Below are 18542 nucleotides of genomic sequence, written 5' to 3' on the forward strand. Positions count from 1 at the left end.
AGTCATTGCAATATTCATCATGAATACTTGCAACACATCAACATGAACATATGCATAAACTTATGCATCACATGTCATGTCATCAACATACTTCTCCCCCTTTGTCATCAACAAAAAGGAGAAGTACCACAATCAAGTGTTTGTGATATTGGTTCAATTCATTGCATGAAAAACATAGTATCAAGTTTTATCATAATGCAATCTTTGGAGCTAGAAGATTTAGCAAGTATTTCATCATGCTTAGAACATTCATGCTATCAAGTTTTAGATATGCAAGTTTTATAGCATATGAGATAGCAAGTTCTACATCATGTAAGCTAGCAAATTAGAGATGTTCAAGAAGGCAACTCTTGCTTCTTGAAAATTTTGCTCACTTTGCTAGATGCGCAAGTTAGCATTTTTGCCTCTTTTGAGATAGCAACTTTTTGCTTCTCTTTAGACCAACAAGCTAGCAATTTTTACGATATACAAGTTTCACAATATATAAGCTAGCAAAAATTTCGAAAGCAAATACAAGATAGCTTTCTTGTGTAAGCTCATGATTCTTGCTTCCTATTGCAATGTGCAAATTGCAAGTTTTGCTTCAACTAAGATATTCAAGATAGCGATGTTCAAGAAGACAATTTTTCTTCTTGAAATGAGCAAGTTAGCAATCTTTGCTGCTTAAGATAGGCAAGCAAGCAGTCAAGTTTTTGCATCTTCTTGACTTGTACAAGCTAGCTATCTCCCCCTTTGTCATTGTAAAAAAGGAAGAGAGAATACAGTTTTGTACTTCTTTTTTCCTTTTACAACGATTTCAAAATCATGACAAAGGATGAATAATCAAGTTATGAATGTCAAGACAATTTTTCATCATGAATATTTTATCATTGCATGCATCATTATCATAAGTTAAAGTATTACATGCATGATATCATATCACCATTCATAATTACATTAATGTTTCAATATAGCAATTTCTTCTCAAAATGTGTAACTTGGCACTCATAGCATTTTAGATCATGATTTACATCATATGCAATACATCACATCATAATTAGAAAGCAAGTATTGCATGCATAATTGCACATCATAAATGTTTCATATCATGATGGTATCAATTTTGTCAAATTATATCCTACCATGCATGATCAAAACTTCTCCCCATTTTATCATTGAAAACAAGAAGAAGGTAGGGGTAAGAGCATAAAAGTGTTAAATATTTCAATTATTTCAAGGCATTTACATCATAGATCAAGTCATGATTCATGATTCATCATAAATCAAGTTAGTTTTCAATCATCACATAAGGCATTTAAGGAATTTTTGAAACATAGGAGAATGATTAATTTAAGCACACAATGTTTCAATCCAATCCAAGTCATGAATATCAATGCTTTCATATTGTGAGTATCAATTCATGAATACCACAAGATATTATTTGTGACTTCAATTTTGCAAGATCAATATTATGATTTAAATAAAACTTATTCAAATCAATTCATAATCAAGTCATTAAAATTAATTTCGAGATTCACAAAATATCATGAAATCAAAAGACAAGTTGCATTTCATTTGAAGAACTCCTTTTTGATAAATCTAGGGAGCATAATGAACGATCTTGATTTATAAAGAGCTTCATGTTATAATTATCAAGATCATGATTTTAATAATTATTCTCTTTAGCAAAGAATCACAAAAGCACTTTATTTTTGCATTAGAATTCTCATTGTATTATGATTTATAAATTCTTTTTCTGCACATGAATCATAGGAGATATGTATGTGAAACAAATCTTTGCAAGCAAAGACACTATCATTCATATTTCAAGATGGAATTTATAAGCAGGAATCATTTCATCAAATCCATTTTAGAAAAATATTTTTCATAAGTGTATGAGAAAACCCGATTGTTAGGATACCAATTGTTAAGTGAGTCCGAAAATGAAATTAGTACTTTCATGCATTCGGATAAGATTTTGCTATAGATTTTCAAGTTCAATTATGAAGATAAAACATGCTCATGATCATAAAAATTTATGTATCCAAAACATATAATTTCCAACATGTTATAGTGTAAAATCATCATGGCAATTAAGTGATTTGAACATTGAATCAAGAATGTCCGAAAAATAATCTTAACACGTTCATGCATTCGAGCACATTTTTGCCATAGTTTTTCAAATATACTCATGAGAATAACACATGCTTATCATTGGCTTAAAACCTCATGCATAAAATTGTTAATCAAAATATTTAATTTCATCATTATGCATTTCTTCAAATCAAACATGATCTTTAATTAAAGTCGAGAAATATCAATGGAAATCAACGTAATACACATTTTTACTTCTTAACCATGATTTCATATTTTCAATCAAGATCATTTTATTTATTTATTATAGCATATGCAATATTATCATTTTCGAAATTACTAGCATGATCATGTAATTTTCAAGAAAATTAATTCTAAACTAAAAAGAAAATACATCATGAAAGCGTCAAGTAATTTCAAAATAAATCAAAGGCATTCTAATTACCTCAACGTCGTAGGCTGTTAAGGCGTAGTTTGCCACCTCGCTTTTGTTGATTTTTTCTTCGTCTTCGGAGGAGCTCGATTCATCCCAACTTTTGTTCTTCTTCTTGCGTTTAAAGCAAGTAGTTCCATTCTTTTTGCTTTTTAATTTTCGTTTCATTTGTAGTTTAAGTTCACCATCACTTGAGCTTATGCTCGAGTGGTCTTCAAATGTTCTATGTCCCAAATCCTTCCTGTTCTTTGGAAGGTTGTTTTGTTCATCATTGTCCTCATCACTTGAGTCATCGCTCAAGTGGCATTCATTTGTCCGGAGTTCCAAATCCTTCCTGTTCTTTGGAAGGTGATTGTGTTCAACATGTTCATCATGTTCATTGTGCACCATTTCGTATGTTATCAACGAACCAATTAGTTCTTCAAGTGGTAAGTTGTTTAGGTTTTTAGCTTCTTGTATTGCAGTTACTTTTGAATTCCACTTCTTAGAAAGAGAACGCAAAATCTTGTTTACGAGTTCAAGATCCGAAAAACATTTTCCAAGAGCTCTTAAACTATTGACGACATCCGTGAAACGGGTGTACATGTCGCCTATAGTCTCGCTTGGTTGCATTCGAAAAAGCTCAAAATCATGCAATAAAAAGTGAACTTTCGAGTCTTTGACTCTACTAGTTCCCTCGTGCGTGATTTCAAGTGTTCGCCAAATGTCAAAAGCCGTTTCGCACGTAGAAATCCGATTGAACTCATTTTTGTCCAAAGCGCAAAATAAGGCATTCATAGCCTTTGCGTTTAAAGAAAAATACTTCTTCTCCAAATCCGACCATTCGTTTGTTGGTTTAGAGGGAAGTTGAAAACCGTTTTCAATGATATTCCATAAATCCAGATTTAGAGAAATCAAGAAAACTCTCATTCGAGTTTTCCAGTAAGTGTAGTCCAATCCGTTAAAGAACGGTGGACGAAAGACCGAATAGCCCTCTTGAAGAGCCATTTCTCTCGGGTGTAAATCCGAAATGAGAAATACCCCGCTCTGATACCAATTGTTAGGATCGAGAGCACTAAGAGGGGGGGGGTGAATTAGTGCAGCGGAAATCTTACAGCAATTTAAAAACTAAAGCTGCGTTCGTCCGATAAAAAATGATTTCGATATAAAAGCAGAATCACAGTGCAGTTTGCGTCTAAGCGCAGTTTTGCGTCTAAGCGCAGTTTGCGTCTAAACACAGTTTGCGTCTAAGCGCAGTTTGCGTCTAAGCACAGTTTGCGTCTAAGCGCAGTTTGCGTCTAAACTCAGTTTTACGTCCAAACGCAGTTTTACGTCAAAACGCAGTTTTACGTCTAAACGCAGTTTTGCGTCTAAACGCAGTTTTACGTCTAAACGCAGTTTTACGTCTAAACGCAGTTTTGCGTCTAAACGCAGTTTTACGTCTAAACGTAATTTTACGTCTAAATGTAGTTTTGCGTCTAAAAGCAGTTTTGAACCTTGAAAAGCGTTTTACGTAGAAAGCAATTTGCAGTTATAAATGGAATCCGAATGTAAGCGTAAACTGCAGTGTGAAGATCGTACGAAAACACGATTTACGTTTGAATGCAGATTCTGAAAGATCAGAGCTTAAAAACTCGTTCGTAAAGGCGCTGAGGGCAGTAGCAATGTAGGAGGTTTGCAGTAATGATAAAGTGCTCAAGGTAAAAGCAAACCAGAGATTTAGAGTGGTTCGGTCAGTCTTGACCTACTCCACTTTTGGCTTCCTCCTCCGACGAGGTCACCGACGTCAACTAGCTGCCTTCCTTCAATGGGCGAAGGCTAACTGCCCTTTTACAGTTTCTCTCCTTTTGACAGGCTCAGGAGACAACCTTTACAGATCCTTTCTCTCCTCTCTTTACAACTCAAGACTTGAAGAACAGAAAGAGGAGAACTTTAGGACTTTACACAAATTTGAGCTCTTAGAATCACTAAAAAGATCAAGAATTCGGTGTGGATCTATATCATTTCAGTGCTGAATGGGTGGGGTATTTATAGGCCCCAACCCAGTTCAAATTTGGAGCTCAAAACGATCAAATCGATCAAATCCCAGAATTCTGGGATCAGGCGGTTGCACCTCTTGACTGGAGAGGTGGCACCGCCTGGCAGAGCTCGAAGACTGAGCTCAGGCGATTGCTTCTCTCTGCCAGAGCTCGAAGACTGAGCTCGGTGATTGCATCACCTGGCAGAGCTCGAAGACTGAGCTTGGTGATTGCATCACCTGGCAGAGCTCGAAACTGAGCTCGGTGGTTGCATCACCTGGCAGAGCTCCAAACTGAGCTCAGGCTGATGCACCTCTCTGCCAGAGCTCGAAGACTGAGCTCGGTGATTGCATCACCTGGCAGGGCTCGAGACTGAGCTCAGGCTGATGCACCTCTCTGCCAGAGCTCGAAGACTGAGCTCGGTGGTTGCATCGCCTGGCGGAGCTCGAAACTTGAGCTCTGGCGGTGCTACCTCTTGGCAGAGGAGGTTGCACCGCCCAGTCTAGCTCGTAGACTGAGCTCTGGGCGGTTGCACCTCTCGGCTGGGGCGGTTGCACCTCCCAGCCTCGCAGCCCTGGCGGTTGCACCTCCTGGCTGGGGCGGTTGCACCTCCCAACCTCGCTGGAAGACATAGCCTGGGCGGTGCTACCTCCAACCCTGGCGGTGGCACCTCTTTCACTATTCCAGCTCACTTGGTTTGGCTCCAAACTTGGTCCAAACCAGTCCGAACTTGGGCCTAATTGGCCCCTACTTGGGTTATAGGATTAACACCTAATCCTAACCCTAATTAACGTGCTAACTATGAATTTAAAGACATTTTCTAAGCTTTTACAAAGTCCGCAAGTCAAGACTTCTTTTGGCGAGCTTCCGGCAAACTTCCGGCGGTCTTCCGATGAACTCTCGGAAACCATTCTGCGGACTCCCGGCAAGCTCCTAGACTTCACGATTTGTTCTTAGCGAGTTCCAACGAGCTTCTTCGGCAAGCTCCGATCTTTCTCGGCGAGCTCCGCGAACTCCCAACGAATCTTCGAACTTCCGTCGAACTCTCGAACTCGCAACAAATCCTTCGCGCTTGACTCCGACACTTTGTTTCGCTTTATGTCTTCATCGTTATCATAGTTAATCCTGCACAATTAAAACAAAACTTCGATCGAGACAATTAATCCTTAGCAATTAACCAAGTTGTCCGGCATGTCATTGGTCCCTCGACGCTTCGTCTGATTCTTCGGCGCATCGTCCTCTCCTGCGGCCTATTGCCCAATCGGCCAGTTGACTCCGCAACTCCGATATCCTTGGCACAATACCCGCTCTTCTTGGCCCGATGCCCGAGTCTACGGCCCGAAGCCTTCTGTCGATACGTCGACCGATCCACCGGCCCGACGTCCAATCTCTTGACATGTTCCTCCGGCACAACATGATTTTCCTGCTTTAATTGTCTCATCCTGATCAAAGCATCCTGCGTCACTCAAAACGCAGATTAAATCATAAACATATATCAAGTAGTTTCATCATCAAAATACGAGATTCAACAATGTAATTTCCACTCTTTTTGGCACAATGCCCGAACCCATGGCCCAAAGCCTTCTACTGATACGTCAACCGATCCTTCGGCTCAACGTCTAATATTCTGACATGTTTCTCTCCGACCTAACATGATTTTTCCTGCTTTAATTGTCTCTCTATGATCGAAGCTTCTTGCGTCATTCAAAACACAGATCAAATCATAAACACTATTAATTGGTTTCATCATCAAAATCCGAGATTCAATATTTATTTCATATATTTTTAAATTTTACATTTAAACACTTTAAAATTTTGTTTTTTATTTTTTTTATAATTTTATCAAAATATGATACTTTCATGAATTTTATTTTGACATTTGAGCTCTAAATAGGTAGAAAACTTATTCTGAAAATATGATCCCAAAATAAAGGCCTTGAACCACTTACATTGTTTTGAGGCCAATTTAAAAAATAATGTCAATGGGTTAAATTCTGGTCAAACCAACTTAAGATTTTTCAGGAAACCTTTGCATTGAATCCAAATAGATAATAAATTAAATTTTCTATTTTAGAAAAAAATTATTATATATATTTTTAAAATTTTCAGCATCTGAATGCTATAAAATTTTATCCATTTTCTTGAAATCCTTCTAATTTTATCAAAATATGATGCTTTTCTGAAATTATTTTTGACATTTAAAAGTTTAAATAGGTAGAAGACATATTCTAAAAATTTGATCCCATAAAATCAATGCCTTGAATCACTGACACTTTATGAGTCAATTCAAAAATACTGTAACTAGGTCAAATCCTGATCAAAATAACATGGTATTTTCTTGAAACATTTTCATTGAACCCAGTTAGATTAAAAATCAACTTTTTCTATTTTATGATATTTATTTCTTATTTTTTAAAAACTCTTCAACATCTAAATACTATAAAATTTTATCTAATTTTATCAAATTATGATGTTTTCATGAAATATTTGTTGACATTTGAGCTTTTAAATAGGTAGAAAATCTATTCTAAAAATTTGATCCAAGAAATATTGTCTTAAACCACTTACACTATTAGAAAATAGTGTAACTAGGTCATAGCCTGATCAAAATAAGTTGAAACTTTTAGAAAGTATTTAAATTTATTTTAAATGGATAAAAATATAACTTTTCTCTTTTGGAGAATTTAAATAATAATTTTTAATATTTTCTAAATAAATGTAACTTTTCAAGGGCAAAATCAATAAATAAATTTTTAAAAACTTAATTTTTTCTTTTTTTAGAAAAATATATAAATATTTATTACTATATTATTCTTTATTTTGTAGTAAATATAATGTAGTATATTTATTTATTATTTTTAATGATACAAATTGATATATCAAATAAATTATTTGATATACTTTATTTTACATCAATTCTTTGGTCAAACCAGTTCAATCGAATGGATTAGTTCATTAAAAAAGTGGAGAGAGAAGATATAGCATTTTAGGGAAAAGACAAAAATTTATTGAAGAATAAATACTTTTACCAATTTGAAAAATTAAAACTTTCTATGAGAATTTTTTAAAATGAGAAAGCTGTGCAAAAATTTATAAAAAGTATAAACTTTTTCCAAAAATTTACCCAAATATTATTTAAATAAAGAATAAATTATTTTGAATGGGTATATAATCCTTTAACCAAGTATGAAAGAGATTTGAATAAAATAATAAATATCCAACAGTGAAATTATATGATAAGAACATTGTCGAATCTTACATTCGTCATTTATTTATCTATCACCAAAAAAATATTTAATTCTAATTTTAAAATTTATTTTTTATTTAAAAATTATTTAATCCTAATCATTTAAATATTTATTAGTACACAAAAATAAATCATTTAAATATCTTTTGAACTAAAATTTCTTTTTCTAACGACTAAAAAGAAAAAAAAATCTGAAAGTCCATTATCAACCACTATATTTTATATTCTGAAAATATAAAAAAAATGAAGAAAAGACAGACCTGATCGATCTACAGAATCTTTTCCTTTATTCTAAAAATATAAGAATTATTTCCATGACTCTTAACGGCAGTGACCCAAAGTTGCATGAAAATAATTTTCTTATTATACCTCAAAACAGATACAGAAAAATAATAAAAATATCCAAATGGGCCAAAGCAATTAATCATCATGGCATTACTGCTGTTGATGATTACCCATTCCGTTACCCAATGTCATTGCAAATACTCATAATACTTGTACTCTGCAACACTTGATTCAAACAAGGAGTTTTAACTTGTAAAATCTCAACCCAACATAACATGATAGTCAGTCTCTCATTCATGCCAAAATTCCTCGTGCAAACAATAGGCAATACCTAAATAACAGTTGAACTCAATCTAGCAGCCTCCACTCTCACCATGAAGGACCATCCAATTCATGCTACTGATTTGCCTTCTTCAGCTACTGAGCTAAACTGCAGGTCAACTTGCAACCAGTTAGTCCCGTGTTTTTGGCAGACACACCCTCATGGAAAACTGAAAGGCTGATGAGAGGATTTCTATCATAAACTCACGTCTTACTTCAGACTGGGGGTTGGCGAGGAATTTAACCAGAAATTTCAGGCTGTGTTCAGTGAAAATAAGGCATGATTCCATTGTGTTGCAGGTTTTACCTTCACATTCTGAGGATCAAATCGAGAGCCGACCAAGGAAAACGGCAATCTATGTTATCTTGACATCTCGCAGAAGCCGTGCAGCCATAGATCCCAATCTTCTGATTTCCCAGTCATCAATCTTCCCAGGTTCTAAATCCATGATGTTCTCACCAGCTGTTGCATCCCTGGCATCTTCTTCTGCTTCACAACTTTGACCATCCTCGTCACTACCACGACTAGACTCGGGAATTTGATTTGCAGTAGGTCCAGGATTCTTGTATCTAGATTGATCTTTTACCTCCATCATGAAAAGCTGAATACTAGGGTGTCGGTACTTGCTATCCATCTGCATCCACAAGATGGATTATCTCTATCAGTTGTCCAAAGAAAAACTTTTACCTATCGTGTCATGTCATTTCATAGATTACATTCTTTGTAAGACTACTTTTACCTATCGCAATAACAAATACCAAGTTATTTTCTGATGTATGCATGAGAGTTAAATTTGCATATGATCATAAGAAGCATGTTTTAAGGAAAGATTATCACACAAAGTTGCAAAATATTATATCCATGTGGTAGAAAATCTCAGGACTGGCAATGGAGAGATGTTGTAGATGGCTCACAGCCAGTATATTATTTTTCATTTTTGCTGGAACATACAGGAACATGGACCTGCGCCTGACATACCTTAATTTTGCTGCATGCTTGAATCAAACAGTGTATATATGTTGATATTTTTGTAGCAATCGCATCACCAAAATTACAAATTAGTAATAAAAATACTAAAATTGTTAGATTCAATAAAAATAATCAATTAAAAAATAATCAATAATTTAAAAACAAAACAAAATAGTTTTAAAATTTACCAAAATCCGATTTTTCAATCTGTACATTGAATCTGAAAGATCCGATCTGATCCTTTTTTTTCGAATGGTTAATCCAATTGTGGATCCTGATTCTCAGAATCTTGTGTAACTCATATCAAAAACGAATTTGGCAAAAGATCCCACCTTTGCTGACATAGTTAAGTCTCACCAGGACTTGGATTAAAGTTATCTTACTAGTATATACAAAATATAACAAAAGATAACAAAATATGTCCTCTTAGTTCTTAACTGTGAGCAATTAATGATACGCGTAAACAATCCGATCTCAACTTCAATGATAGTTCTGATCCAAAGGAACCTTAATTAAAAGCATAAGGGCAGTATAGTCACATTCCATCTTGAGAGAGTATACAGTGCCTTGTATCAACTTTTAGCTCAAGTTTATGTTAAATTTCCGGTCACAAGTCTTTTTGTAAATTGATAGTGCATAATGCATAAATGGTTCAAAAAACTAACTAAATTAAACATAGAATAGACAAAAAAAACCAATGTAGAAAGCTAATCATCCAAAAAGCTTATTTGAACCGAAACACACACAATGCCTACACATACCTTTGCCTTTGGGATGGTTTTAACTACAAAATTTTGCTTCCACACATCCATCATCCTTTCATGGACCACCGTGGAGCGGATCTCATAACCTAACTAAATGAGTTTCAAATAGTCTTAATACCATAACATGTAAAACTTTATACTAAGAAGAATCTGAAAATATAAACATTACCAATATCACAGTCCTAGGTCCTGATAATGCCAAAATTGTCTGAAGTAATGGCTCCAGTAGATGCTCTGCATATACCTTGGACCAACAACATCAAATATATTTTAACAGATTATAAAATGATATTAACAAACCATAGATGTTATTAGTTCAGCAAAACATATATATATAAGTTGCAGGAAGAAATATTTTTTATGATTTTCACATGAAACAGGTCAATCCGAACAAATCAGTTTCCCTTAATCTATCTTTGTTATCCTGAATTACTAAGTATTGTCATGAAAAACTGACCATTAAATTAAAATGAATTAATTCACCCAATGCACATTGAATTTACCACTAAATACTCAAGATAAAATCAACCATATACTTGACTTGTCAATGGATTCAAAAATGAAAAGCAGAATGTTTTTCTTCTTCTTTTTCTGGTTTCAGACAGGTTTTAGCTCCATGCATATCACTGTTGGTAACCACATGTAAAAGACATTTTTTTTGTAAAAGTCATGTCCTTAGTGGTTAAGAAATATACACAGTAGTTTTCGAAGGCTTCCTTTGTTTACTCATGTTGCCTAAGTTTTTCAAGCATTTACTCAAGTTGCCTCAACACCTTTTAACTTCATCTTCTCAAAATTATAAAATCATAAAATTCAAAGAATATTTGTGTCTATGTCTATACCAGTAATCCTAGGCAAAGCATTTCTAGTTTTACAAAAAATATGATGTAATGGATGAAATCCTGCCATTACGAGGTTTAGGAATCAACCGAACTATCACGGACTTAGCTGGAATTGCCTAAGCCATGAGACACCCTTGCGGCAAAGTCGCAAACTTAGCTTGAGTTGTCTAAGTAGCGAAGCATCCTTGTGCCAACTTCTCGGACTTAGCTAGGATTACCTAAGTCATGACGCGCCGTTGCGATATGCATCCGCAAAGGGTCAGCCAATTTGCAACCTCACTCAGGTCCCGAAGGACTTGTAAAAGAGAAAGTTGATTAGTCCCGAAATCTCGCGAAAAGGGAAGCTTTACAAGCAATTCAGCGAGCACCTTGAGTGCAAGAGAGAAAAGAGAGGGAAGAAGAAAACAAGGACTTTAGAAGGTAAAACGAATAGTTGCAAGTTCACAAACAACTACTCACCAGGTGCCGAGCGCGAAGGCAAGTTCTCGTCAAGTTAACGTGTGAACTTGTGAAGATTGTTTAACACTCAACAATATACCGAAGCCCCATCCAGTCCTATGCCACCCGGAGGTTCCAGGGTGCTGAGATGGCTAACATTTTACGTGCAGCTGCGGTCTGCAGAAAACAAATCATGACATGCGAAAACAGAGCCATTTTGGGGCAGTTTTGCACGGCGCGGTGAGCGATCGCACTATAGCGATGCAACCTGTTCGAACATGCATTTTTACAAGCAAAAACACCCAAAACCAAGGCAAAACGTACTGTCATATCTCTGTACAAGCATGCAAAAGTAACGAACGGTTCGTTGAACAATGTTGTTGCAGGTGTGCGACGACCGTTCGTGACAGAACGATCAATATACACAACCTTGACGTTACAAGTAGAGAAATCATCTCTGTAAATTGAACTCTGGTCACGTAAGTTGCAAAAGAGCCATGATACCATGGTGTCAAAGCTTGCATTCTAAAGGGCAGCCCATGTGAAAACAAGGCTCCCACCAATCTAGGGCATAAGGAGGTTCAATGTATTGGATCCACATAATTTCTGTGAAATATTTTCCAATATACAACTAACTACTCAATTGGACCTTAGCAACTATGGTTGCTAAGCACCGTATGTGAATGGTTTGCATATACTACATTTCACTAACAAAATATATGTTTCAGAATATTACAAGTGAAAATAAGATGACACTACAACCTCATGTTTGCTTGTTTTATTAACAGCCTTAATCTGAATGAAGCAGTGCCGAAATGACTTACAATGTCAGTCCCAATAATGTAATCAAATGGTGGATCAACAGCCTTGATATGATCTTCATTTCCCCAATCCAACTCAGAAACTTCAATGGATCCAAATGATGCTGCTAAACCTGTTAAGAAGAATGTAACATAAACAAGCCAGTGACAATAGAGGAAAATAATATTCTTTTGCCTCATGTAGGTTAGCATCACTTTTCAGCCAACATCTGGAAACAACATAACAAAATCTTAATAACATGTGCTTTGTGCGAGCTTTTTTCACATAATTCAATAATTCACATAACATATCCACATTCAAGTGACATAAACTAGCCATTTTTTTTATAAACAAATAATTGATTTTTCAGTCAACATGGGTAAAGGAATAATGAGAGGAGAAATTTTATGCCATTAAATCTGAAATCATGCTGATTTATAAAATGAACTAGCCATGTGATTGCTCATATATATATATATATATATATATATATATATATATATATATATATATATATATATATATGTATGTATATATATATATGTATGTATATATATATGTATATATATATATACATAAATATATATATATATATATAATAGTTAATTCAAGACCTTATCTAAAACTTTTTATGCCTTGAAGCATTACTTTTGGAATACACTGACGGCTGACCTATGCTTGCTCTCATGTCAACAGAGACCTTTTGCCTTTGACTTGCCTCTGTTAACATAACCTTGGCTGTTGATCAACGCCTACTAATGAGCAGTGCTTGAAGCACCATGTCGTATACATGAGTTTACTGATCATCACCACGATAATCGTCCATATCTTATCTCTTAAAAGCACAATTAAAATCTATACATGCCTTCACATCTGAAAGGAATCTAAGGAGATTTTATGTAGGTTTTCAACATATGACTAAAAAACTAAAGAGATAGCTCAAAATTCTGAGGCAATGCGATGTACTGCCTGGTATCTACTGGTCTAACCAGGGATTCATAATTTGGTGCCCAACCAAATAACTAGGTACCAGTCGGTACTATTTTTTATTTTTTTTCCAATGATATATACATCATGATACCATGCAGTATATAGGTACCTCTAACAAGCGGTCAAAACCAAGATCAGAATGGTATTCAAAACCTTGACTTGAAAAAAAATATCCCCTTAGTACAAGATGGTTAGATGAAGAAAGATCATGACAAGATTGATACCCATCGGATATATTATGACAAAAATTAAGGTTGCGCCATAAATATGATACAAATAGAAAAATATCCAGCATGGCAAATAGATGACTAAAATATGTAAATATGCATAATGCATATACTTCAACAAATAATATATGCAACGTTGTAGCAAAAGATACCAAAATGCAACTAATCAAAAACTACAAATCATGGAGTTCAGATGGCACCTGAATCTGGATTTGCTTGCATCATCCGAGAAGTATTACGCTCCACATTCCTCATCAGCAGTGGTAACACCTCAGTTTGGTCAGTTGAAATTACATTGCATCCTAACAGTGCCATTCCTGAAGAATTTAACACTCAGTACTCTCTTTAGATTACGAAGTTAGATGCCCTACACATATTAATCATTGCTATACATATATAAGAACTTGAGAAAAACTCACCAAGTCCAGCTAAACCACAACCAGCTCCAAGTTCGATGGCACGTTTTCCTTTCAATTTAGATGGGCAAAACCTTCCTTTACGACAATTCTTTTCCTGAATTCAAAAAATTCATCAGATCCAAAAATCTACAATATTCAGTCAAAAATATTCAGTTTTGGTCATGGACAAGAAAAACCAAACTTTTTCCTAAACATGAACTTGCAATTCTAATTGAATAATTGAAAATGAAAGATGCTGTAGTTTGTTTGGTGGAAAATTACACAATATTTATAAAATGCTGGAATTTTATTGTGATTTCACAAATAATTTATGTAGATTGCAACCTAGGATGGAATTCTAAGAATTACATTATTATTGGAATTAGTAATCCTTAATATGGAATTGCACTTCTTAAATTTGAGTAGTTTTCATGAGTGTTAAAGGGTTAAGCAAATGAAAATAGGATAAAGGTGTATTGTATTTCTAGCCATTAATACCACTAAAGTATCCTACATCAGCCTCAAAAAAATATAGCCATGTTATTAATTAAGTTGACACTTAAGAACTTTAGGAAACTGTGTTGAAACTTGAAACCCCAAGACGCATCACAATAGATGAATAAAGATACATCAAAAGTTAATATTCATTACCAGAAATTTGACAAACACCATCGAAGCATCCCAAACTGTGGTCCCTAGATGTTTGGAATTGGGATCCTGCCACCAAGATACCACTCATTAGATGCCTAAACCATGGAAAAGAATACGACGGTTATATATAGCTTCATGGAAGGTGTTTCCTAAACCTGAAAACATAAGATTTCATAAAACATAAAAATAATATCATTATTTTAGCCTCTGATTTACTTTGGGCAACTACAACAAATCCAACATTTATGCTTGTCGGGATTACGATATACATAGAACATATAATAAGCATTTTCCTGGTGGAAGAGCCTGCTAGAATATATAACTTTTTTGTACTTTTTGCCAACAATTACCAAAAATTAAAATCGTTCATAGGTTAACACCAAATGCAACATAATGACACAGCTTCATCGTGAAATACACCTGCAAAAGCATACTTATGAAGATGTTTATAGTTGTTATCAATGTAATTGTCAGTTTCTATTCTCCATGTCATATATAAATCTACATCATCTATAAATCCAGCATGTTGAACCTAGTTAACAGAATTGGCATTACTCGGTAAAAATTCTAAAAACCTTTGATCCCATCAGCATGCATTTTAAACAATTATTCTGACCAAAAAATTTAGTCTGTACTTCACTAGTAAGATTTTGAAACTATAGGAATTACTATGAACAGCTAACAAAGTAAGTGCAGTAAGCAATTCTTTATAAATATAATAGGCCACATGAAAATGAAGTCATGTTCAGGCAATGTTGCATTAGTAGAGCATTGTTTACAAGTAGTCCTAGTAAAATATTTAAGAAGATATCATCCTATAGCCCAGCTTAATGAATTAACTGTCTCTAATTAAGAATGGTTTCGAACTTGATCTTTGTCATAAATGAAAGTAAATGAAAACCAAAGAGTTCCTGTGGGACATCTTATAAGTAATTCGTTAACAAGATAACCTCAGTTATATACATGTGTGCCAAAGCACATCCCCATTGTGATCATATGCATTATCTAAGATATATCTTAAGGGACACAAAGCATGGTACAAAAGATCAAGATATGGTAACTGCAAATTCAAAGGTTGCTTCCGTGTGATGAATAGTATTTCCAACATGCTTTAGCCACATATAGAGAAGAAAGGATAGTGTAGAGTGTCTCATTAGGGCAGAAACCCAAAAAAATAATCCTGAGCAAACAGTGAAATTATGAAAATGTCATGGAAAGGACAATCCCCTTTCAATAACATAATAATATAAGGAATTGGCAAATATCAAAAATATATTGATTACCAAAATAGTCTCTAATTATGGATCTCCTGCAAAGAAGACAATTAAACAGGTCATCGCAATGGACGCATGATTTATGGCAAAGGTGAAATTTTAAAAAGTCAACCACAAAATAGATCATCTACTGTACAATTTTCCTCCACATATTCCATGAAATCACATATAAGTTAAATGCATTACAACCTATACCTGAGATAATTGCAGTCGGTGGCCTAAAACCTCAAGCATCACCGCTGAAGTGCTGGGTGAGTTCAATCTGAGCACAAACAAGAGAACATTAATAAGAGAAAATTCATTGAAGGTTGACAGAACAAGAAATTACTATTTAAGCTAGCTAAATATAAAGCACACTAACCACGTAACGGAAAAACTTGACCAAGATAATGCCATGTTATTCTACATCTTGGTAAAAAATTGAATAAATATAATACAACATAGTCAAGTAAACTTTTGAAATTAGAAAATTGGCTCCTAGTGTTAAAAAACAGCACTTGGTCACATATATCTTCTGGTCCTTCAAAAAGTCTAACATGTGATTAAGTACCAAAATTAGTGCGGTTAACAACTAGTGGACAATGGGCATTAACCAAACAGTTCAGAGCCCTTCTCATTTGAAACATTTGCCATTAAAAGATCTCTAAATGGTTAAATCATTCTATTCATACTAAGTTACTACGGTTCATCCCATCCAACAAGCGCAGATTGTTCTAGATTGCTCATATGACAATGTCTCACTCCAACTGTAAAATATAATATAACCTGACGCTGATTTTTTAGTTTCATTAATAAAAATTTATCCAACATTTATCTTTGTTTGTCCTAGTAAGTTATTTTTTCACTCAAATTAATTTACTGTAAGATGGAACCGATCCTAAAATTCTTAGGATAAGCTAATAATTAGCAAAAATTCCATTTTACGTTAACGGGATTTTTCCTCCTTGTCACTTTCTCAGATTCAAACGATCAACTTAAATAAGGAAAACATCAACTGAACACAAAATAAGGGAAAAAATATATCTTTTTGAAAGCCCGCATCAGAAATGAACTGATCTGATAAAAAACGTTCCGAACATGTGAGGAAAAAAAGGCGTCGAATCCATAATAATCTTCAAAAAGTAAAATTTTGACTCCAGTCGAACTCCGAGCTTTATGCCGAGAAAACAGAAACGATGCACAATAGTGATCAGCAAAGGAATTTGAGTGTGCATTCCTCAAACGCGGAAGAGATTTCGGCAAAGAAAACAGCCATAGAAGTGAGATTTACCGATCGTCTTCCATCGCAGATGTCCGCCGACCAGAAAAGAGCGAAATGGATGGGAAGGGCAAGAAAAGCGCAGATGAGAAGGGTACTGTCACTGAAGTGCGGTTACCGCTTTCGCACGAGGTCACCATGTGCTCTTCTTGAGTTCCGGTCGGCAGTTCGAAATCGACTCCGATTCGACTCAAAAGTTGCCGATTTGGACTCGGTTGGGTAGACACAAATGGAGTCAGATTTGACTCGGTAGCTGCCGGTTGGACTCGGTGGATTACTGGCCATGCCTAGTCATTCATATGATCAATCCTATGTTGCTAAAATAGCATAACATTTGATCCGCTGAGGAAGATACAGACATATTAATGTGTTCCAGAATGGGTCATAGAGATCTTTTTCTTTCTTTTTAGACGGTATAAAATGGCACCAACTATAAAGCAAAACATGAACACTAAGTTATATTATATGATCCTACTTAATTAAATAAAATATATTATAAATTTAATTAGATTTTGATTATGATTATCAATTAATATAAAAGAAATGAAAAAGATGTTAAGACTGTATCAACACTAAGAGGAAGTGAATTAGTGTTTTTTAAAACTTATGTCGATTTAGAAACTTTATTCATATTGAAAAGATGTTTAACTTAAAAACATATAAAAACGTAATAAGTGTGGGAGTAAAAAATCAGTTTGTAATATAAATAAAAAGCATAAAGTAAATGCAAACCAAATTTTATAATAGTTTGGTCGTCGTGATCTACATCCACTCCTGATTCCTCTTTACTCGAGGTCATCGGTTTTCACTATCGATTTTCTTTCAATGGGCAAATATCAACTACCCTTGTAACTTTTTTTCTTTTTCACAAGCTCAAGAGAGAACCTAAATACTTCTCTTTTAGACTTCACTCCTCTCTTAGAAAACTTCTAACTCTAGGAGGAAGAGACTCTAAATGAAAGTATTCTTTCCCCCCTTCCTTCTCAATTTCATGCTTTACTAAGCAGAAAAGGATATGATATTTATAGATGACTTAAAAAATAAAGCAAAAAAAGATCTCATCATAGGTTTCCTGGGTCCTAGCGATACCACCACCTATAGTACTGATACTAAGTGATACCACCACCCAGACTGGTTGTACCAATGCCTAACACAATCTAGGGGATTGTGTTTGGGTGGTACCATCACCTAGTCTGGTAGTACCACCGCCTTACAGCTTGGAAAAGTGTGCTCTTGAATTTTTCAGTTCAGAGATGGTTCCACCTAACCTTGGGTAACCGAATAAGCTTTCCACTTATTTCAAAACAGTCCCAACTCAGGCCCAATAGGCCCCTAATTGAGTTAGTAGGGTTTCTCTAAAAACTAACTCAATTACAATCATGACTACTTTAATCTAGACACAATCGATTACAAACAAAATACTATATTGTCCGATATGTCATTAGTTCATCCGGTGCTTCGTCCGATCATTTCAGCATATCGTCCTCTCTTGCGATGTATTGCCCAATTGGCATGTTGACCTCTATAACATCTGATCTCCTTGGCACAATATTCGATTCTTTTGGCCCGATGC

At 34.9% G+C, this 18542-nt stretch overlaps 1 protein-coding gene across 3 annotated transcripts; it reads right to left on the reverse strand.

Moving 5' to 3' along the window:
• Positions 1 to 8261: 8261 nt before the first annotated feature.
• LOC135593490 (uncharacterized) lies at positions 8262 to 17086 on the reverse strand. Of its 3 annotated transcripts, XM_065083579.1 has the most exons (10): positions 16982 to 17086; positions 15907 to 15973; positions 14438 to 14503; positions 13808 to 13901; positions 13589 to 13705; positions 12195 to 12304; positions 10260 to 10334; positions 10088 to 10180; positions 8664 to 8991; positions 8262 to 8465 (listed from the first exon to the last, which is right to left on the reverse strand). In XM_065083579.1, the coding sequence occupies exons 1-9, from the start codon at positions 16993 to 16995 to the stop codon at positions 8713 to 8715; spliced, it is 915 nt and encodes a 304-aa protein (XP_064939651.1). In that variant the 5' UTR covers positions 16996 to 17086; the 3' UTR covers positions 8262 to 8465; positions 8664 to 8712. The 3 variants fall into 3 exon arrangements, with proteins under 3 accessions (XP_064939651.1, XP_064939650.1, XP_064939652.1); XM_065083578.1 differs by having other exon boundaries at positions 8262 to 8991; positions 16982 to 17082; XM_065083580.1 differs by lacking the exon at positions 16982 to 17086 and adding an exon at positions 15721 to 15746 and having other exon boundaries at positions 8262 to 8991; positions 15907 to 15958.
• Positions 17087 to 18542: the final 1456 nt, after the last annotated feature.

This window comes from Musa acuminata, chromosome BXJ1-9, assembly GCF_036884655.1.
Source record: "Musa acuminata AAA Group cultivar baxijiao chromosome BXJ1-9, Cavendish_Baxijiao_AAA, whole genome shotgun sequence".
Lineage (NCBI taxonomy): Eukaryota > Viridiplantae > Streptophyta > Magnoliopsida > Zingiberales > Musaceae > Musa > Musa acuminata.

What these genes read in the sequence shown, in the direction of transcription:
- LOC135593490 (XM_065083579.1), bottom strand. An exon ending in ACCGACTGCAATTATCTCAG is followed by an intron (nt 14,504 to 15,906) that starts GTATAGGTTGTA and finishes TCTTGGTGGCAG; the next exon opens with GATCCCAATTCCAAACATCT. An exon ending in TTGTGGTTTAGCTGGACTTG is followed by an intron (nt 13,706 to 13,807) that starts GTGAGTTTTTCT and finishes TAAATTCTTCAG; the next exon opens with GAATGGCACTGTTAGGATGC.